General features: G+C 40.0%; 1 protein-coding gene across 1 annotated transcript in view; it reads right to left on the reverse strand.

Moving 5' to 3' along the window:
* The window catches only part of vps9d1 (VPS9 domain containing 1), a 28789-nt gene continuing 5485 nt past the window's right edge, over positions 1 to 23304 (reverse strand). The window contains exons 6-16 of the mRNA XM_017689295.2: positions 19562 to 19624; positions 18776 to 18828; positions 18532 to 18619; positions 18159 to 18244; positions 17559 to 18064; positions 16797 to 16926; positions 13094 to 13299; positions 12757 to 12841; positions 7872 to 7976; positions 3344 to 3460; positions 1 to 1752 (exon numbers count right to left, since the gene is read on the reverse strand). Of these exons, the coding sequence (XP_017544784.2) occupies positions 3349 to 3460; positions 7872 to 7976; positions 12757 to 12841; positions 13094 to 13299; positions 16797 to 16926; positions 17559 to 18064; positions 18159 to 18244; positions 18532 to 18619; positions 18776 to 18828; positions 19562 to 19624 (1434 nt within the window). The 3' untranslated portion in view covers positions 1 to 1752; positions 3344 to 3348. The remainder of the gene's footprint in view (positions 1753 to 3343; positions 3461 to 7871; positions 7977 to 12756; positions 12842 to 13093; positions 13300 to 16796; positions 16927 to 17558; positions 18065 to 18158; positions 18245 to 18531; positions 18620 to 18775; positions 18829 to 19561; positions 19625 to 23304) is intronic.

Below are 23304 nucleotides of genomic sequence, written 5' to 3' on the forward strand. Positions count from 1 at the left end.
TGGTTTCTTAAGTCTTTATTGTTAGAAAATCCAACACCGGCCATACACTCCCACTCATTCTCCTATACGCACATACACATTAAAAGCTTATCAGTAGCAAACATCTTTGAAGACTGCAGTAGAGTCTACATGAAGTACAACAGTCACATTAGTGGACACAAATAGATACATATATTTATATACACAATTCTAGAAGATTTTTTGCAGTTAATACAGACAGTAGAGAGGTGGTACAGCAATGTTTAAATTTCTTTAACTTTTTTCTTCCTCCCATATTCTTTTTAAACTCATTTGCATCTTTGAAACAGAGCGTAAAACATATTTAAACATCTAAATAGTGTCACATAAAAGCATAAAATTTTACTTTTCCATAAGGAAACAGATATTAAACGGCATACTCAAATTAGTTAGGTTTATTTTTTTAATGGTGAAACTGCTGTTTTGGCTCTTAACATTCTATAAAACATGAAATAGTAAGGCCATTAGAGACTTCAGCCAAATTTAAAAGTCAAACAGTGCATTAGAACACTAAAGGAATAAAGAACATATTTTCACATTATCACCAGAGTAAACAGAATAAAAGATGGTGAAAAGTGCAAAGTTCACAAGCAGCATATATAATGTACTGCAGTGCGTTTTCAGCAGCACCTTGCACTGAAGTCAGAAAGTCTTGGCTGAGCATTTCATGTACTAAAAGGTCTGAGCATCAACAGCAGTGCTGATTCTGGGAAGGTGGGATATTGCCCAGAGATTTATTTACTGCTATTGAAGCTTGCTGATCTGTCTCCTTCTACAACAGTGTTTTTCATTAAAGTGCCCACTGAACTCTTCAGTTCAGGATGAAGCCTAGGCTGGCTCCAAAAAACCACTTACTAAACATCTTGTCTTTTCCCAACCTATGCATAATTGACTCCCTAATATTAATCAAAGCATATGAAGAAAAATTCAGAGGAACTGTGCACTGCAAGCACACAATGAGGTGATGAAATGGAAAGAAAAGGGTTGGCTTGAGAATAAAGGCAGGAGGAGTTCAATGCAACCTCTCTCATTTTTCATCCTGTTTACTACTACTGAGAACTAGGACAAACGATTCCAAATAAAGTCCTCTCTCTGTTCCTAATTGGCATATGTTTAACAGGCTCTTTTTCTTCTTGCCCAGGTACATAATCAAAAAATATTGCTGGAAATTGCTCAATTAAAACTAAAGTTCTCCCTGCCATGAGTTGCAATCTCTTCAAGCATCAGTGCACAAAACATATTTCACAGAACTACTGCTGTCCTACTTCTCTATGTTAACCTAGTTCGTTTTAAGACAGAAAATACCTGCAGTGCTTTAGTGTTCCATTCATTCTTACTAAAACATTCTGAACAATGGCATTATGAGGCAATTAAAAAGGGTGAACAGAGAATAAAAATTAAGCACGCCATTTGATTTCATTCCATGTCTCCATTAAATGTGACGACTGCTCCAACCAATTCCCTCATAACATCAATTTCATTCCACTCCGCTAACCCGAGCAGTCTTTCACAGTGATTTGGGACCTAGCTCTCCAACACAGTAGGACTCTGGGCTCACCAGGCTCTGACGGTGAGCTCTCGAGTCACTTTGTGTAACCTGCTCCACAGTCCCTGAAGAACGGAAGATGGATGTGTACGTCTTACAGAGCCCTGAAATGGATGAGGAGTTCACTCTCTGGGCTGAAAGACTGAGTAGAGGAGGATGTGGTCTGTTGAACATGCATCTCTTTATTACTGTTAAAAGAAGACAAACATCATTGTGACAAAATATTATATCTGAATCTGATACTATAACAATGGATAAAGATGTGAAAAGAATATGCTGTACTAAAGAACCACTTTAAGAAAATCATTTTAAAATGAAGGGGCCTGTCCACAAAGATCAGAGACTTTTTAATGAACCTTGGACTGAGAAAACTGTGAATAACACAAAATGTACCACTCACTACCCAGTTCATGCATGGAAACCACGCTGCAAAAACAGCCCGTTTCCAATTCATGGTTTCTGTGATGTCATGAAAACCAACTCATTCGCATCTGTTCACCCACTTAGCCTACAGTACACTGAGCAAACACACAGTGAGAACCTGAGCTGCAGCAGCACTGCCAAATACTAAAACCAGGTAATGTACACAGGACAATATGGCCTCTCTACAGCCAAAGACAATTTAAAAACATTAACGGTGAAGTCAGCACTGCTTTTCTGTGTGAGCAGACCCTCCTTCACTGCCAGCATGAGTTGCTTATTCATTAGCCTGGCAGCATACAGAGGCTTACATCACAGACATGGCTGAGTACAAGTAAACTACTGGGCTGATACCAGTATCAGTATTGAAGCATTCCTACTTGAAATGCCGTCACACTGGCTCTTTGCGGATGAGAGAAGAACATTTTTAGTGCCATTTCCATTAAGTTGGATTTCTTGACATTTTATCCAGCTGCCCATAGTAATTCAACCAAGAAACTGAAACGAAAGAAATAAAGATGCACACAAAATATGAAGAAAAAACAAAACTAGAAACCACCAAGGAATACAGCGTAGTTCCTCCTTTTCCACAGCAAGAGAGATGTGAAGCATTCAATTTTAGCTGCTCTGTGACAGATATATAGAGACACTTAGGTTAAACAGTTACTAAAATCACTAGGAGGAATGTGGACCAGAGGAGTGTCTCAGCACCGGGCATCGTAGCACAAATGACAGCTCTACAGATAGTGCTCACTGCAAAGTTAAATGTTTGGATATAACGGGATAATTGTGTCACACAGAGTTTTGATTAGGTGGGATGATCATGTCAGGGAGAGTTAGGAGCTCTGTGCCTTGTTCCAAACTGTGTGCAAAGTCCAAGGGATCCACCATATGACAACCCACACTAACTGACAATATTCTTTTATGCTTACTTCCTTTGAAAAGAAATTCATAAAAATTGCAAGACTACAGTGTTGAAGTTGATCAGAAAAAAAAAGCCTTTCAAATGCAAGTACAACATCAAAACCTTTCACTCCAAAACATCACTACACAACTTCTAATGCATTTTTGGCAATAATCTCATAATGGCTAAATAACACGAATACAAAATCAAAAGAAATTCAAAGTCTTTGGTTTAAAACCTGGTTATGAAAGCTGTGTTTGCAAACATTGGAAGGATATCTAAGCATGGGAAACCAGGCCTGAAAGCTCAAACACAAATGAAAGCGACACGAGTCACTTATGAGCGAGATTCCAAACAGATCATACCGTTCACATGTGAACATCTATCCATCATTCAGTTATACCAACTACCGAGCCCTGTGATGGAGGAGTTGAGCAGTGCCACCCTGAACTTACCCGTCTCAGGTGGGCTTGGCAGCCTGCTGCACAATTCCACCTAAATGAAGTGACTCCACATATGTTAATGCACTCTGCATTGAGGTTAGGCAGTACCCCTCCTCTCCAATCAGATACCTGTGGAACACATACACAAAACCTATAAAACTCATTCACATGGTAAAATATGGACAAATTAAAAGGAAAATAAACAATAAATGAGTGGAGAAATACATTGACAAAAATGCTATGCAATACAGTTAAGCAATTAACATCCTGCTATGTTCTGGAATAAAATTCTTGGGGGACCTTGATTTTGAATTGTAAAAGGGTTCATTATTGGGGCATGGACAACAGGGGCTTCAGTCACAACTGGCTAGTGCTTCAGTGGGAAACTAAGGGCCAGACTGTAACACTATTTGGTAATTTCCCCTGCTTTAATATGTCAACTAAACCTGCTAATTAACTTACGTTCTGCACTACTTAAGCTAGAGTTTCAACAGGAACAGTGACGTCTGCATTTTAAATCACTGTCACAAGAGTGATGTGTCTATCAGTAAGACAGTACATTGAGATTTTGGCCAAAAGCACACATTTAATGACTAATGTGTGATCTACCAAGAATTATTTGTAGCCAGGATTAATTCTGAGGTCAACAGGTTGCAGGCTTGAGTGTGCGGCCATTACTGCATTCTGAGTGGGCCAGGGTTGTTAAATTACTGGCTGCTCACAGAAGTAGATGGGTGGGCAACAAATAAGCTCTGTGCCACAGAGAAAAACATCAATTAGCACACAATGCATTACACGTCATGAACTACACAACTTCTAATAACATTTATTTGCCTTTTTAACCCCATTTACTATTTTGGCTTTAATTTTGACTAACTTGTGGACACTTCATAGCAAAATTAGATAATGTTGATACAGGTAAAGTAGCAAATAAGGCTGTCACCATCATGGTGACATCAAAGGTTATGACAATTTTTATATAAATCGTGATCTTTTCTTATTCAATGTCTGCAACAACTGAAACACAAGCCTTAACTAACCAAATAGGCTGATGAGCCACCTTACTTACTAGATATGTTTACTTGGCGGCTAACACCAGCTGTACGGTCATATCAATACTCTGCTCACTTACATAAATGTCCACTATAGGAATACATTGATACCAGTATTGATATGGTCTGATATTGTGCTTATTTACTCTAACTCAACCTCAAAGGCACCAATACCAACATACGATACCAGCTCAGTTTCTCAGCAGGCTCGTTCTCTCTGAGCACAGCATGTTACTTTGAAAGAAACAGCTTCATTTGACATTGGTCACAGACAGTTGTCTGCAGAGGCCTTTTTGGTACAGTGCCACCAAAGAACAATATTTCTTATTAAAAAAAAAATTAACAGCGTATGTCTGGTTTTACAGGACATTTAACTACAGCTTAACCAGGCAAAAACAAATTAGCCTTGGGTGCGATTCCTGCTCTCAGTGTTCTACAGATAGTGTTGAGAAAGAGGGTGGGCTGGGGGTTAGTTTACTTGGAGCTCTACAGAAGTGCTTTTCTTATGTGAAACAAAACCTACTCTTCTGCACTGCGCTGCTACTCTATCCAAGGTAACCAATTTAGCACAGCTAACTAATGCATTACATTTAGCTGACTGATATAACTTAAGGTACATTGCACCCCTTTACACTAAAAACAAAGTATGTCATTCATTATGGAATCTTTGCATCAACCTGTACTTGGTTGGGGAAGGGGGGGCTTCCCCACTCTATAAGCTATACATTCTTCACAAGTGTGAAAAATAAGAGATAAAACAACTCATTCTTCTAGCATAGACAGCACCAAGATGGAAGTCATAGCTTTTTTCTTCCACAAGTCCTTTGATGTCACAATGAATTTACAGTATTTACGGCTTTATTTACATTTATTTGCCTTAACCCAACACACCTTATTCAAACTTTGTTTGCTGCAGCAGAAAATGACTGAAATTAACAGCTACGGAACAGGATTAAATTCAGCCTTATTGCGTGGTGCCATGTGTGATCGCATGGCTTTGTGTAGCCTAAAACCAGCCAAAATGGTTTCCTTCTATTTTTCAACATTTAAACATATATTTTTGCGGTTGAGTAAGTGGAGGTACGATAGATCTAAAGGCTATTCTGCTGAGTCATGGGGGCTGCATAGGCATGCTCTACGCCAGAGGTGTGGATGACGAGGCTAAAGAAGGAAGGAAGCGAATAAGGACCATAACCTGAAGTAGGCAGACGCAAGCAGACGTGATATGAGAAAGCAGGTGGGTTCGGGCATTAATGACCAAGCTTGTGCAGAGCTAATGTCAGCAAACAGAGGAGCAATGGTTTCTCAGGTAAACAAGAATATTAATACAGGATGTGAGCAGACTGTGTGAGCAAGAACAGCCTGTGCACAAATATATAGAGAGGGACATTGTAGTTACAGTGCATAAGTTTAATACAAAGACAAAATGTAGATTTGAGAGTTTAGTGGTACAAAAACCATAGGAAATTGTTATATGGTCATATTAGTTTTCCTTACACCATATTCCCCATGAGTGGGTGAATGCATGTGGGGCATACACCAAGAAACAGCAGCGTTCTGGTATATTTTGGGTCCATTTGCCACCTTAGAGGCAGGGGCCACTGCAAGTCAATACAAAGTTTTTGAGTGATCATCATTAGCTTGTGATAGCAACACACAACCTTTCCATCCTGATGGGAGTGGTCTCTTCCAGGATTACAATACTTCCACACACAGGACACGAGAGGTCATTAAATGGTTTGAGGAGTATGAAAATGCTAAGCAACGCTACGCAACGGTCTCTGTAGTCACCAGATCTCCCATGGGAGATTTGACAGACATGTACAGCATCAACATCAAAACACCAAGAGAATATCTTCTGATAGAATGGTGTTTCTAGCAGTCCAGTAGAGTTCCAGAGACTTGCAGAATCTAAGCCAAGCGCATTCACCCGTAGTTCTTTTAGAAAGGCCTCAAATGGCCTAGGGCACTTTATTTTATTACTTATACCTACAGATAAATGACAAATTAAAAGAAATCAGAATAAGTACAGCAGCCTAACTTACTCCAGAGGTGTCAGCGCTTGTGTAATAAGAGAAGGATGGGGAGAGTGAAACAGGTGAAAGCAGGTCAAATACACAGTGCTTGAAGTCTAGTCAACTCTGTGTGACCTTCTGTAAATGTGACAACACATGGGATCAACTATAAAAGACAGTATTTTTTGTACACTTGGAAATGAATTAGTAGGGAAAGAAGAAGGGGGAAGAGAGGAAAGAAAATTTTTTTTTACCTGTACATGAATATGCCACTAATCTAACTTAACACACGAACTCTGAACAAATAATTACAATCTGAATAATTAGGAGTCACCACATGTATAAGCTGCCTCTAGCATGCTCTGAGTAGTCCTCAGTACTCTTCCAAACCACTGAGTTACATAAATATCTAGAGGGACTTTATTTGTATTTTTATGGAGAGGAAAAAGCCAGACCAGAATATTCCAACATTCCTCCATCACTGCCAATCTAACCAGGCTGTAAAAGAGGGTTTTACACAGATAAACAGACCTCTAGGCTGTGGTCTCAGTAGACACGCAATGGCACCCTAGCAGCCGACAGGAGGGGCGAGGTGAAAACCAGTAGTACAAGAGCAGCAGAGATAACGATCAGGAACAGGGGACTTTTTTGTAGCGCCTACGTTTTTAAAGCTAATAAGTAAACAAACAAACAAACAAAAAAACCCACACACGCCACTTTATCCACACAACTGCCAGTCACTGGATATTTTCTCTTTTTCGGACCGTTCTCTGTAAACCCTAGAGATGGTTGTGCGTGAAAATCCCAGTAGATCTGCAGTTTCTGAAATACTCAGACCAGCCCGTCTGGCACCAACAACCACGCCACGTTCAAAGTCACTTAAATCCCCTTTCTTCCCCATTCTGATGCTCAGGCTGCATTTCAGCAAGTTGTCTTGACCACCTCTACATGCCTAATTGAGTTGCGGCCATGTGATTGGCTGATTAGCTATTTGTGTTAAGCAACTGTGTTAAGTACCTAATAAAGTGGCCAGTGAGAGTAGTATAATGTAATTTTTAATCACACACACACACACACACACACACACACACACACACACACACTAAATATAATGCATTTGTGCAAGTGTTTTTGAGTAAACCGTGGATCTCAAAATACTGATGTTTCAAGTGTTATGAAAATGTAAGTATTGTGATTTTTTTTCTTGTTTGCTGAACCCTAATTGCAGCCACCTACAATAAATGAGATCATTAACTGATGCATTTTGTCAGATTGCATGCGCATTAAAAAGAGAAAATCTCTTTTTAATTAAAAACAATAAGCCAATCATAGCATGCCTATAGCATTAATAACCTGCTGTACTGCCATGTCCACCATTTATTTTCTATAAGTAGATGTGCATCCATGTATCCTAGACAACGGCATAATACAGCCTTGAGGAAAGCGGTTATATGCTAAATGTTAGGTACCTACCCCTCATGGATGAACTCTTCCAGTGCAGCACATTCAGAGACTAGCTGAGGAAGTTCAGTACGCAAGGCCACAAAGGACAAGATGGGCAAGAGGTCATCTGCTCCTCTGTAAAAAGACAAGGGGGGGTGGGGGTAATCAGATCAGTCCTTTTACTGGAAAGTAATAAAATTCTATATTATCATGTCTAAAAGGACAACACATTTTATTTGTACTATTAAGGGGGCATTCATGCATCAGCCTTAATTCTCTTTCTGAGTCACCAATCTTGGCAAAAAGCGCAAACACACAGAGAGAGGACTGCTCGCGTGAGAATGTGGCTGGGTGTCCCCTTTCTTACTGGCCCAAAGGACATTGGATATCTTTCACCGAGGTGAGGGAGTGGCGGACCCAGCAACAAGCTCCACAGAGTGGAGTGATGGCAAAATGCCTAAGAGAACTGGGCCTATTCAGCTATTACTTTACAACCGACACGCATAAATCCACATGTTCAGTCTTGCCAGAAATGTTCATTAAAAGTGATTGAACGTGATCAGAACCCTCACAGCTGAGCTGTAGTTTTTCCTTGGACTGTGGACTGAAGCAACCTTTCCGGGGCATGAAACATTTGCCAAAATACACAAGAAGCATTCATACAACAATAATTTAAGATACGAAAAGAGGAGCTTGTAAGTTGACAGCGGTGAAAAGGTCCTAAACAGGTAAGAAAATGTCAAAAATTGATCAGGGTGGGTGAAGGGCAATTTAAAGGGGTGGGGGGGGGGGCTTCATCTTAGATAAAGAGCAATGATGTCAAGTGAGCCCCCCCACTGGGGTCTGATAGTTGAAAAAGAAAATGGAGAGAATGAAAGAGAGGAAATGAATGCTTTTCAGAGGGAAACAGTTGTGTAAATGAGTGTGCAAGTGTGCGTAATGGCGAGACAAAGAGATGAAGACAATAGAATGGAACAAGCAAAAGAAAGGATTAGAATTGTTTAATTATTCGTGAGCAGGCATGCATGAGCAAATTCATACTCAGTCACTGTGAAACACAAACCGATTGTAAAACAATTAAACTGTAGATCAATTTTTGGATCAACAAAAGCCTTGCTCTGATAGATAATATTTCACAGTAACATTTGTTTGAAGAGTTTGAAAGGGAGCAGGAAAAAGCTTGATTAAACATTTTCAATGAATCCAACTCAATCATTACAGGCTAAATCCACACACACCTCTGGGAACAACAAATGTGACCCTAAAAACTCTCATCCAGTACTAACTGAAGGACTGATTTCAAGAAATATAAATAAAAAAAACAACAAAAAAAACGGATTGGAGCATTTCTTAAGCTTAGATTCACTACATAAGGGCTGCCAGCAGCCACTGGATTCTGGAGCTCTCCGAAATACATCACTGCCACTTCGGCTGTGACCATGGAGCTCCACACCGCCAAGTCTGTGCGTCACCAGTGTGCCATTGCACCACAAGCAGTGATCCAAGCAGACACACGCACACAAAAATGACCCAAATGCACCTTAAGGGTCACAATGAACCAAAAAAGGAAGACGGAGACAGAGTGATAGATGGAAGAGACCGAAAGATAGAGACAGATACGGAGAGACACAGAGGGTTTGAAAGAGGAACAGATAAGTGCAGACTGAAGGTTCCCAGTGTTTAGGGCGGTGATGGCTGTAGTTTACAAACATCCTTTACCAAAGTGGTTTTTCAATTGCTCGCGTGAGCTCACACTTTTACTGTCCTCATTACAGCTGTTACAGCTGCGCCTGAGGAAAACAGATTAAAAGTCCCATTGCAACAGCAGAGAGATTTAACAAACAGATACAGCTCTATGAACATTTTGTACACACAGAGATTAGCAGATTCCACAAAAGTGTTCAGACAGACAAACGATAAAATGAATAAATAAATAAATGCACTGTGTAGAGCCTAAAATATTTGTCCAACAGGACCTAGCTGCTGTGCATGTCAGGTCTGGACAAATATGGACTGAGCTTTGGTTGGGTTCAAATTTTGTGTTCAGGTTCTAACAGCCCACCACCCACTTTTAATAGATTTTACCCTGCATTTCCCCTGCTTTAGTGTTTCTTCTTACTTTACTCTTCCTCTCTACTTCCATTACTTAAAACATGTTTAAAATCTGAAACACTGGTCAGCAGCTCATGCTGTAGACAGAATTTAACACAAAGGTTCAACAGGTCCATGCTGGTGAGAAAGCGGATGGGCAGGGAATAAAACAGTGATGCATTTCAGTACAGTTTAGCGAAGCTAACAGGACTTTACATTTACTTTTTCGTTTGATTGTTTTGGCCAAACAAAGAAACCACACAGAATTAAACAAGTGAAAGCCAACACTGGACAGAGTAATTGCAGGGCATTACAAAACCTCTACCAGATTAAAAACTAAGACTGTGTTTGAAAGCAGAGCACGAATGAATTTGTTGAACTAAAATGTGAATTTATTTTCAATACCTGATTACTTCAGTATGTAATTTACAACCCCATTTCCAAAAACGTTGGGATGCTGTGCAGAATGTAAATAAAAGAGTTCAATTATCTGCAAATTATGTAAACCATATTTTTAAAGGAAAATAGTACAAAAACAACATATCAAATATTGAAACTGAGAATGTATGTTTTTGAAAAATATATGGCCATTTTCATGGTAGCAACATGTTCCAAAAAAGTTGGGACAGGGGAATGTTTACCACTGCATTTCATCTCTTCTTCTAACACACTGCAAGCATGTGGCCCGCGACCCTGAGGGAGGAGCGGCTTGGTGAATGAATGAAAGCGTGTGGGAACTGAGGAGACCAACTGTTGTAGTTTTGAAACTGAAATGTTTCTGCTCTTGTTTGATATTGGATTTCAGCTGTTCAACAGTTCAGGACCTCATTTGTTGTATTCTTCATTTCATATCCCTCTAAATGTTTTAAATGGGTAACACGTCTGAACTACAGGCAGGTCAGTTTACTACCTGGACTCTTAAAATGGAGCAATGTTGTAATATATGGAGAATGTGTTTTTACAATATTTTGCTGAAATAAGCAAGGCCTTCCCTGAAAAAACACAGTCTGGTTGGCAGCACATGACTCAGCATTAATGGTGCCTTCACAGATGTGCACATCACCCATGCCATGTGCACCAATGTGAATACTGCACCATTGTGATTACTGGTTTTGAACTGTGCACCGATTACAAGCTGAGTGGTCTTTAGCCCAGAGGACACAGCGTCCATGATTACCCAAAAAAATTTCAAATGACCACAGGACAATTTTCCACTTTGCCACAGTCCATTTTAAATTAACTCAGGCCCAGAAAAGGTGGCAGCGTTTCTGGATCCTTTTTATGTAAGGCTTCTTCTTTGCCTTTAAGAGTTTTAATTAGCATTTGTGGATGCAGCGATAGTGTTCAAAGACAGTGGATTTCAGAAGTGTTTGAGCCCACACAGTGATTTATTTAGTTTTTTAACAGCATTTTAGCAGATTTCCACTACAGAAACATTTTTTTAATGCATAGTTTAATGCATTAATGCATAGTTTTTAATGCAGCGCCGCCCAAGTGCCCAAAGATCACAGCCAGCAAATACTGGTTTTGGCCTTGTCCCATGATAGAGATTTCTACATATTCTCTGAACCTTTAAAATGTTATGCATCATAGATGAAAAGCAAAAGTTCTTTGCTGTTTCACGCTGCGAAACGTTATTCTTGAATTGTTGCACTCTTTGCTCATGCATTCTTTTACAGAGTCATGAACACATCTCCAACTTTAGTTCCGAAAGATTCAGCTTCTCTGGGATGCTCTTTTCATGTCACTGACCTGTTGCCAATTAACCACAAGGTGCTTTCTTTTTTAGCATTACACAACTTTACCAGCCTTTTGTTGCCCCTGACTCAAGTTTTCTGGAATGTGTTGTTGGCATCGAATTCAAAATGGGCATTTATTTAAAAAAAAAAAAAACACTCCGTTTCAACATACGTTGTCTTTGTACCATTTTCAATGAAATAGGGTTTGAGTGACTTACACTTCATTGCATTCATTTTTATTTACATTTTGCACAGCATTTTTGGAAATGAGAATGTAAATCCACAATAACTATCGACAGTAATGTATCTACCTGGTAATTTAATTGGCACCATCACTAGAAATGTCATGTTTTATCTGGCTCTGTGGGTGACGAGCCAGTTCGAGAGAGTTTGACAGAATTGTCGAACTGTATGCTTTGATCCTGATGTGAACCTGACAAAAATTGTCCAAACCCAACCAGCCAGCCTTTAACAATATTTACATACTCTATCAAACTCTTATTTCAAACACATTCCATGACAGACCCTCAAAATACTGCATACAAATAATCTATCAAAACATTCGACTCCACAAACACTAACCTACAACACAACTCTCAAAACACAAACCAAATGTAAAACATCATTGGCTGATGCATGTAGTCTGTACTACGATATTTGGTAGTTTGGCCACCAATTAATGCATTCTACTGTCCAACACTCAAAAGTAACGTCCAACTGAAAGTTTGTAGGTTGCACAACTGAGCAAATTATTTGGCCATGTTTACATCCGACTTTCCCCATGGCAGCTAATTGGCTAATCCTCAGACAGCCGTGTCTCACTTTCCCCTGGCGCCATATCAAGGCCCTAGTGTATTCCAGACAGGGCGACCCACTTAGTGGGCTAGCCAGCTCTGAGCATCCCGCTGGGGTCTGAGGGCAAAGACAGGCTTCCTGCTGAGCTTTGGCCATCGTGGGGCCTGATGAAGTCTGACAGAGGGCCAGAGGGACATGCAGGAGGTCGCCCTTAAACTCACACTTCCACATCAAGTTTCTCACACCCACAAGCAGCTTCTACTATTCCAGTGATATTCTGAAAGACTTACATGGCAGCCGTTTTGGGCGACGGATCATTCTCTTGAAGGAGCCGGTAGTGCTCTGCACAGGCACAGATGAGTCTCAGGGTTCGCACTACAATGAAGAACAAAAAGATTTCAGGATGGTGAGCTAGATGGAAGACATTACTCAGAACACCAGACCTAAATTATCTTCCCAAATTCCTTCAAAATATGAGGCCTCACACTGTGAAACTAGTGTCATGTCCATGCCAAAGCCCAAACTAAAAACATACTCCTTCAAAACACAAAGTAAATATCAAACAGGTAGGCATTTCATTGCTTATAAAATCTACAAAATCTACTCCAAATTACTTCAAAATCTCACCTATGCATTCCAACTTCCTCTGTGGACTGTAGTCTCTACACAGCAATCTCAACTCCTGCACTGCTGACTCGTAAGGGTAGGAACCATGCAGGAGAGCTGAGTTTTTGGGGTACAGTTTGGATGCCACACCAATATCACCAGGTGAGGCATTACGGTAAAGTTGAACGCTGCTTTCAAAAGCTAGCTCTCGCTCCTGGTGCACCCTCCTGAAGTACCAAAGTACAGAGAGGGGACAAATATTTAACATGCATGGAAATAGAATTAAGTTTACACCAGACCATTAGTGTGTAATTGGGTGCTGTGTAAGAAATACTGTCATAGGAACAGACTTTGGTAGTTAGCTGCAAGATTAAGGTTCAGCTGTAAGGGTATGATTAATTTCAAAACAGTGGACCCCATGTGCTTCTAGCTTAAAGGCGCCATCTACTGTTTAAACTCTGGAAATACATAGTAGATCTAGAGATTCTCTGACTATAAACAATCAAATATAGGGACTTTAAGAGGTTCTGAAACTAGTAGTTCAAACTTTATAATAACTTTCTGGCCTTAGCTGCTTCTCAAACTGGTTTTTCTTTAAAGCATACTTTTGTAAGCCCTGTGCTCTGATTTATATTCCTAAAAACCCTGCAGGCTTAATACACTTATAGTAACTAACATGAGGACAGTTCAATTCATAAACATGTACATTTACAACATTTAGCAGACACTTATCCAGGGTGACTTAGTAAAAGTGTTTTATCCATCTAGAGAAAGTCTTTGCTATCTACAAATAGGTTAGAGAGAAAGCTAGCCCTGAGCTCAGATACTCCTAGAAACAAAAGTCCATGTTCAAGATCATGGGATTAGGCCACCGAGTCCTCATTCTTTTTTACCCCTAACCATTGTTTGAGTGTCACCCTTTGAACAGAGTTACAAGGAGTAGAGATTGAAATCTTACCCTACGAAATGAGACAACCCTCAAATAACTTTCTAATTAATAAATAATAAATAACTAACTCATTGGTGATACAAAGCTGAAGATGGCCATTCTTGTTATAATTTCCCAGTTCCACCTTAAATGGTGCAGCAGTTACATTCTGGCGCTTCAGGCGTCAATACTGCTGAGACTATTTAAGGGGGAACGGGGAAATTAGCTAACATACCTAGCAAGCAAGACATTAGCATACGTTTAGCGATTTTTTTATGCTTGTTATGAACCAAACTACCATAATACATTGAGCTACGATATACAATACCTACAGCCTGACACGCACTGCCAGCCTATTGATGATGTGCACGCTGCTCTGCCACAACAGGGTTTGTCGGTTTTATGAAGAAAAATCAGTGAACCACGAACTGCTAGTCAACAAGAGCTACACTGAATGTATATTAACGTCACCATAGTGACGAGGTAATTAAATATGGAAACTTTTATAATAAAATCTACCACGACGTTAAGACATGAATGTTGGGTTTATTCATAAAATGTCTACCACTGAAACTCATGAAAGCCATGCTGAAGACGATCAAAGTCGGAGATCAGTAACTGTAACATTGATTAAAATTGTACTTATTAGGGACTCTAGGAAGTTGTCAACGTAGTACAGATTACTTTTGCTGTCTCTTCAACGTTGTCACAACCTCCTAGAAAGTTGTCAGACAACGTACATAACTTTCTTAGGAATTAACTTACACTGCAGATGACGTTTTGGGCACCAGAACAGTAGGTTACGTCATCACAACGTAACTGTGATTGCAGGGCCGTTAGGAGCAAAACGCTTTTTGCTTCAAAACGGGAATTGGCTTGATGGTTGTCATTAGAGGCCAATAGGAAACGATGATGTATGTGGAATCAGTCCCAAAACACCTGATTAAACAATCAGAATCCTTTGACCTGTGATATCAATCCATCAGGAAAACACAAAACCATTAGCGACTACTGAAAACCATCAGGAACCAACAGACATTTTAATGTTATCTATGATCTTTTTTCATCAGGAACGTACATTAAATGTAACTCTCTAGCCGAGTCATGGATGAAAAATGGATTAAGTGATGATATCGCTAAGTAGCAGCAGCCAAAAGTTACCGCTCCGTTGGGCCGCTTCTGCCATTGTGGCAGAGAGTGCATGTGCACGTGACGTCACTGGGGCTGAGATTGCATGCCTGCAGCCAGAATCTTTTTTTTTCCCTGTTCAAAAGCCGTTGTGTTGTAAGAGAACCATTTTAATAGCATAAGAAGCGCTAGTAATACACTGATGTCTCGGTCGCTACCGGGCAAATTTTCCCGTTCCACCTTAAATGGTGAGGCAACCTCACGTACCAGAACATAACTGCTGCACCATTTAAGGTGGAACGAGAAATCGATCATGAAGCTGGCGATTAGAAAGCTAAGTTCAGCTTCATGTCACTGAAGAATTCTTGGTGGTGATAAATAATTGCCCCCCTCTTTGAAGGGCATATGATGCCCTGAATGTATTTAAGCAGTGAGGAGCTGAACTTTCCCCTCCTCTGCTGTCACTGCAGATGGGCAGGGTCGCGTACAGAGCAGCACTAGTAGCAGTTAATGAAGTGATGTGGTTTTTTGTTTGGTTCTTTTTTATTCAGTGACTCGTTTGATGCGTAAAACTGAAGTTGTGACTGAATCGCGAGCGCCCACGCTTTTCAGTCTCCTTCAGATAAATGGCAAATGTCAGTGCGATATACCATTATTGCTATAGTAAGGAGACAAAGCAGGGAAACACGTCCTGGTCATTTAATTTCATATTTATATTTTTAAATATGATTCACCTGTCCTGTTACGTGACACACAAGTGCGATCCCCACAGCTGGAGGCGGCATGTTGGAAATGGATGGAAAATCTCGTCTCGTCTGTTTACATAAAAGTCACTGATGACAACTGATGATGTATCCAGTTCTTGAAGGATTGTGTCAGCTCATAGGGGGAAGAATTCAACCACTACCCCTTCTACCTCAGTTTCAAGGGGGAGGGTTACACTCAAAAACAAGGGGTAGGGGTAAAAGTAAGAAATGGGATTGGGCCTTTTCTCAACAAAAATTGGGACACCCTAACCCTAGACATGAACGCACAAAACAGAGGGCTATGGGCAAAATGGTAGTGGCAAGGGGTGAATTGGGATTAGGTAAATAATGTCTGGTGACTCAACAAAGCACAGCTGAACTTCTAAAGGTTCGGTTTGCTAACATATAACAATGACAATTTATTACTTTAAAATAACTTTTCTATTCTTCTGAAAGAAGAAAAAAAAAAAAAAAAAAAAAAAAAAGGGTGAATATTTAGGCAGAAAGCCAAATGTCATAATGTGCTTATTCATGCCTGAAGCACACACCACTTGCACTTAGTGTTTTCCCAGTGGGTGACTCAGTTCACAAGTGCCTTGACAAATAGCCTGAACAGACCGTGGTGCAAGGGTACACGAGAACAGGACTTACACAGTAATAGGTGCAACAGCTCCAAGTATTAATCAGTTGAAACTCATTTGTCTCTAGTTTTCATTAGGCAACCTTTTTAAGTTGCTACAGCAGAACAGAATGTTAAAAAATGAACTACCAGACCTACCTCAGTATGCAGGCTATGCAATGCATGTGTGTCATTGAAGCCAATATTTGATTCTGAAGAGGTGCCACCTATTCACACACAATAATAATTGTATGCAGTAATACTGACCCACTATTTTATCAGTCGGTTACAAAAATATAGTACCTAAATAGTGCCAGTAGAGGGCTCCAGATCGGGGTAAAAAACACCTCCTCTATGCTCGCTACACAGTGGTCTTTGGCACTTGCGGTGTTCAGACATTCAAAAGAGAGCAGGCACAGAGACAACAGACGATCTGAAACACAGATAGAGCAAAATAAATTCACACATTCAGAAGATTGAGCCATTTAACATTTATACCAGCTCGTAAACTATAGGATACACTGTACATTCTGTTCACACTAAGATGATCTCCTGAAAATTAAAGTGTTTTCTATTGATGATGTAACCACAACATGCACACCTTAAGAGCGTGCATTTTGTATTCATAAGATTAACAGTGCTAAGTGGTAGAAGATAGGATATTGTTATTATGAATTGTGGCACAATATACATTTCTGAGCACATTCAGGTATCAAATGTATTTCTACAACCCTGACAAATAGTGTGACAGAATGTTGCACATGTAAACAATCAAGTCCCATTAAAACCGCATTAAATAATAAGCTCATATGATTAGCCAATTATGCTACTCTTTTTAACCAATATTTTTCCTCCTGTTTATTATTACATTACATTTTAAAATATGAAAACTGCACTAATTTTGTCAGCAACAATTGTTTTGCTAGTGTACTGCATCCTATTGGCAAACCCAAGAAACAAATACCTGCTGGTATGTAATTTATCATAGAGATGTCTTCATGTACCATTATGTAAAAATATGTTACACTGTTAGCACATCCCTTACCCTTAACATTGCTCACTCACCAATGGCATTGTGAATGTCTTTTACTATGGCTTTCAGATGTTCCTTCAAAGCTCGTTCCTCCAGGCCCAGGACGTGAACTTCCAAGTCGCCGTGGGTTGAGTCACAGGTCACATATGAGACTGTCTCATCAGCACTCTGATAAGGATTCCAGCCCAACTGAGCCAGAAACTGCTCCAGATCCTCAAAGGAGTTCTCTCGGTCTGGAGGGGCTGGAGTCACGGGTTCTTCCGAATCCAGCTCAGGTTCTGTGTCTGTGGTATTGAGGTCGTGAACCAGCGAGAGTGAAATGGATGCATCCGACAGGCTGTGGACCAGGCCAGATTTGAGCTGACCTTTGGGGCTGTCAGTGAAGAGCAGGCTCTGGGCACTGCGGGAGGGTTTTAAGGACAGAGAGCGACCAGGCAGTGGGCTGGAGGGGACACTCTGGCTCACTATAGGATACAGCTTGTTATACACTTGATATTGGAGCTTTTTCAAAAGTTTCATTACTGGATGATCTGGGCAGCTGGGAAAGGAACAAAATCAAATGACTTATGGCATTACTGACCTGTGTTCGCTTACTAAGCAACCTTGGTTAATAATTCAAACTTATTTTGTACCTCAAAAGGTAGGTGACAAGACCTGAAACTAAAGTTGCATCGTTCGGGTTCTTTTTCAGGTTAGCTTTCCAAACTTTAGGCCACTCCTGCAAAATTAAAACAACAAGATATTTCAGAGCCGTCACTAAATGCCATTATTAAACACACCATGCATATTTCAGAGCTGTAAACTAAAGCAGTGATTCCAAACCATGGACCTGGAGGACCCCCTGTACTGCACATTTTAGTGTTTCCCCTGCTCTCAACACACTGATCAAGCTAATCCACTATTTAACAGGCCTTTCCAAGTTGAAGTGGGTGTGTTTTGGTAGGAAAAGACAAAACTGTGCAGGGCTGGGGACCACTCAACTACTATATATACACACACACTCACATTATCTTGTTCATATTCCAGTATATTTGCATACAGAACCCGTTGCTCCTGTTCCTCAGGTGTCAACGTTCCTGAAGACGAAAACCTCCTGTAAACAAGGACATACAAATCCCATGATGGCTTGTCCAAATTGCAAGGACTGATCAGGATGCTCAGAGCACAAATAATAGTTTATTGATCTGATTAAGGGGTTTGCTTACATATTGCAAGCCTTGGCAATAACAGTATCAGTGAAGAGGCTCACCTGTTAGCTTGCTCCTGCAGTCTGAGTCTCCTCTCTTCCATCTTTCTCTGGAGCTACAAGCACTCAGGAAAAGCTCAAGAACTGATGTATTTATTTACACATTTCAGACAAAATACCTTCTCTTGTATAGTCATTTTTATTTGATGACAGTGCTCTGTAAGGTCAGAAGGTTGACGTCCTTCTTCGAGCACTTCAATATTTACAATGATTTAACAAAGAAGAAAAGCAGTAGTGACCTATTGAGTAAAGGGTCAAGCATATGACCGAGTTCTTGAAGGTGGGGGCACAGCTGAGAGCTCACTCATGAACCACAGGCTTTCCACCAGGTATTCAGTAACTACTTTGTTAGGCATATCCTTTCGGTCAGGACAAAAGCTTGTTTTTTTTTTTCCTTTTTAAAGTCATTTTTAAAATCTCTAGCTACCATCTGCATCAAAATTTTCAATGAATAAAAAATGACAATGTCTCCATTAACTTCCATTAAAAGTTTTTCCCCAGTGAAGTGAATGTATGTATGTATGATTGTACGTACGTAATGTATGTAAAAATATATGTAAGCTATATAAAGATGCAGACAAGAGATTGAAATGTTCAAACCAACAGGCTCACTGAACCAAAGACAAAGGAATATGCAAGTTAGTAAGTAATAAAAACTCATTTATCTACTTTTTAAAGACTATAGATTTTGACTTCACTTCAAAAAGTTGTAGTTATAATTTGAGGTGGTTTGCATGGTGATGCCCTGGAAAAAATGAATCACATAAAAATGAAAAATGTAAAGGATACAGCATCCTGTCTGGCTCTTGCTATGATGAGGTTCTCCATCATCTGTCTCTGGAGAGAGAGGGTCTAAATCGTGTGGAAAAGCAAAACGAAATTAGAAGCTTAAACGAGACAAGAGGTCGTAGATGTGCCAGTTTTCAGACCCTTATGAGAGGAACCTCATAAGGTGCGTTAGTGAGACGGACCAGCTGCCCCTGCGACTGACGCTAACGTTACCTGCATGAGGGTGGAAGTATGCTAACAAAAGCAGCTAAGAGCCCATTTCCCTCGCCTATCACTCTCACACACACACACAAACGACAGTATTATTTAAGCTTTTAAAAAATACCTTCAGAAACGTTTTCATTTTTTCCCAATATGTACGAAGGTCCCGCGAAGCCGCGCTGTGTCTCCGGAACATTCTTGGAAACTACAGAGGCGTTTTAAAGGTAAAACGTTTTTGTCCAAGCTCAACTGCCAGCGCGACTCTCAAAGGTTTCTACAAAGCAAAGTTAAGCGACAGAACTTACCATTGTTATCTCAGCTCACTAGTTTGTTAAAACTACCCCGGTGTAAATAAACGTTCCCCCCACCACGGAGCTTCCTCCACAGCCCTACAGCCTTGAGTGCGACTCCTAATCGATGGGAAGTAAACGGCGTCACCTGAGAGGGACTTTGGCTCCCTTACTGCTATAAAAGCCCCCGCGGCCTCAGTCTCAGTCTCATCTACCGCGCTTTCTAACAAGACAACATGTTAAGTGAGCAAATCCCTAATTTTGCTGCCTACTAAGGTACCGTAGTTTTGCATTACATAGGTTCAATATCATTAGGTTAGATAAGTTCATTCTTTGCATTATAACACTTATTTTAAGGCCGCAACCTTAATTGGTAAGGCACTCCCACATTGCCATGTGACAAGAAGCAGTCCACAGGGCCATTTGGCTAATAGACCTCTTAATTCAGAGGATCCAGTGATATTCTGGAGAAAAATGTACTCAGGACAAAACATATCTGGTTCTGAATATTTTTATTTAACTCAGCGTGACTTTTCGATAACCCAATTCATTCTGGCCCTAGAGAAATGGGGCTTAGACCCGGAGTTCCTAATATGGGCATAACGAAGACTACAGAATGACGCACGACTACAGTGGTCTATACTTCTATTCATTTCATTAAGAGGGATTATGCAGAATAAACTTGGAAAAGGGCCTACTTGGGATGCAGACTTTAGAAGAGTTCACTTGTGGTATTAACCTAAATTCACAGCAAAATGGATGTGGCGACTAAGACATTAAGGGTGCATTTTAAACAAACAAATGCTCAGAACAACAAATGGCATACCTGATAGATTTTTTTTTTTTTATTCCTATTGAAGTATGTAAAGTCCCCTCTCATTATCGTTGTTTATTCCCTTGCAGTCATGCAACCTTTCAGGCCTGATAAGGCAGTGTTGAGCACTTCATTGAATGTCACTTAACAGTCCAAAGCTGGTGAAGCTGGAGTTCATAGGTCCAGAGATTCAGACTGGACACTACAAAAATTACATGCAAGACATTAAACAGAGGAAATGCATCAAATTGAAACCATCCTTAAATGTCAGGTAATGTAAATGTAAGTTGGTGTTTTAGGTAGCTACCTAGCAAAGTGCTAAACTAAATGCTTTTCCATATCTGTTAAAATGCTTAAGGCAGTGACTCTGACCGCTTTGTGACAACTGTAATGTTCTCCTGGCATTTGCCAAGCCTAGACTCTCATGGCAGATCTAGCAGGTTGGAAATTTCACAAACTGACTTGTGGCAGAGGTGGTATCCTATGACAGTGCCATGTTTAAAGTACCTGAGCTCTTCAGTACAACCCATTCCACTGCCAGTTTCTATCAAGACTGTAAGCCTATGTGCTTAATTTTATCCACCTTTTAGCAATGGATGTGACTGAAAACCTGAACTCAATAATTAGGAGGGGTGTCCCAATACTTTTGTCCATATAGTGTACTTCCTAACAGACCCCAGATTGCTGATGCAGGTGATGTCTCTGTACTTATACTTCTGAAATTAATCACTGCATTTGATACTACAGACCACAGAATATCGGCTTGAAAACTGTCGGTCTTTCTGGAACTGTGTAAAACTGGTTCTTTTACATATTTATATGATAAATATGACAAATAACTGAACGTATTTTGTTACTGTAGGTGAACATCTCAGATATGCGTGATATTCTCTTTGGTATACCACAAGGCTCCAAACTTGGTCCACTTTTCTTTTCATTAAGATTATCAAGATGCATGATATCAATTTTCACAGTTATGCAGATGATACACAACTGTATATATCTGTAGCACTAGACAATGTCACCAGAGTAGACAAGCTCATAATATAGGTCTGGCATTGTTAGCTGAATAAATAGCTTTTATAGTTTTAAAAACTTAATTAAGACAAAACAGACATAATTATAATTGGTGGTGAATTAAAGAGGAAAAAAGGTGCATGAAAGACTTGGAATTCTGGCTCTACAAATAAAAACTGATATGTGCTAAATCATGGTTTTTTTTTTAGATCATCTAGCACTAGTTTACTCCACATTCCAGGTTTGAAACTCAAAAAAAATGGGGAGGCAGCATTTTCTTCTTAAAACCCACTTACACAGTTTTTTGTGAAGATTCTGACATTCGCCAGTGTTTTCTTGTTCTTACGTAAGAACAGAACACACACTCAAGAGCAGAAAGGTGCAAACAATTCTACAGTTTAACCATGTCATGAATCTGACAGACCTTTTTCCTTGGACCTTTCTGAAGAACTAATTTAAGAAAAAACATAGGATGATATTGGTGAATGAGGCCATAAATGTCAGATATTCCAGTAACACCCATGGCAGCACTCAATACAATGTGTTCAGCCATGTTGGGGTGGTTCATGTTCAGAAGACCTGTCACTCCAAATCAGTTGACCAATAGAGTGCAAGTGAATGCCCTTTTCTAAGACCTGCCCCTATAGCACATAGGAGGCAAAAAAACTGGCAAAATAAATAATATTTATCAAAACAAGTGAAAATGAGTAGTAATCTTCTTGTAACATTAAGTTTGATGTAACAGTCATTTTTATTTGCAACATAATTTGGAAATTTTGATACCATTTTGCCTGTGGATTGCATCACTAAATTTAAAATTGTTGGCATAAAATTACCCTCCCCTTTTCTACTTTCAGAAGTGTCAATATGGCATTTAGGGGCTAGAGGTTAGGGAACCAGCCTTGTGTCCGGAAAGCTGCTGGTTCGATCCCCTCGGCTGACAGTGCATGACTGAAGTGCCATTGAGCAAGGCACCATGGATAGGGCTGCCCACCGCTCCGGGCAAGTATACTAACTACTCCCTTGTGTGTGTGTGTGTTCACTAGTTTGCATGTACAACCCCAATTCCAATGAAGTTGGGACGTTGTGTAAAACATAAATAAAAAGAGAATATGATGATTTGCAAATCCTTTTCAACCAATATTCAATTGAATACACTACAAAGACAAGATATTTAATGTTCAAACAGATACATTTTTTATTGTTTTTTGCAAATATTCACTCATTTTGAAGTTGTTCCAATGTTCCAAAGAAGTTGGGACAGGAGCAACAAAAGACTGGGAAAGTTGAGGAATGCTCAAAAAACACCTGTCTGGAACATTTCACAGGTGAACAGGTTAATTGGAAACAGGTGAGTGTCATGATTGGGTATAAAGGGAGCATCCCTGAAAGGCTCAGTCATTCACAAGCAAGGATGGGGT

This window comes from Pygocentrus nattereri, chromosome 7 (genome assembly GCF_015220715.1).
Source record: "Pygocentrus nattereri isolate fPygNat1 chromosome 7, fPygNat1.pri, whole genome shotgun sequence".
Lineage (NCBI taxonomy): Eukaryota > Metazoa > Chordata > Actinopteri > Characiformes > Serrasalmidae > Pygocentrus > Pygocentrus nattereri.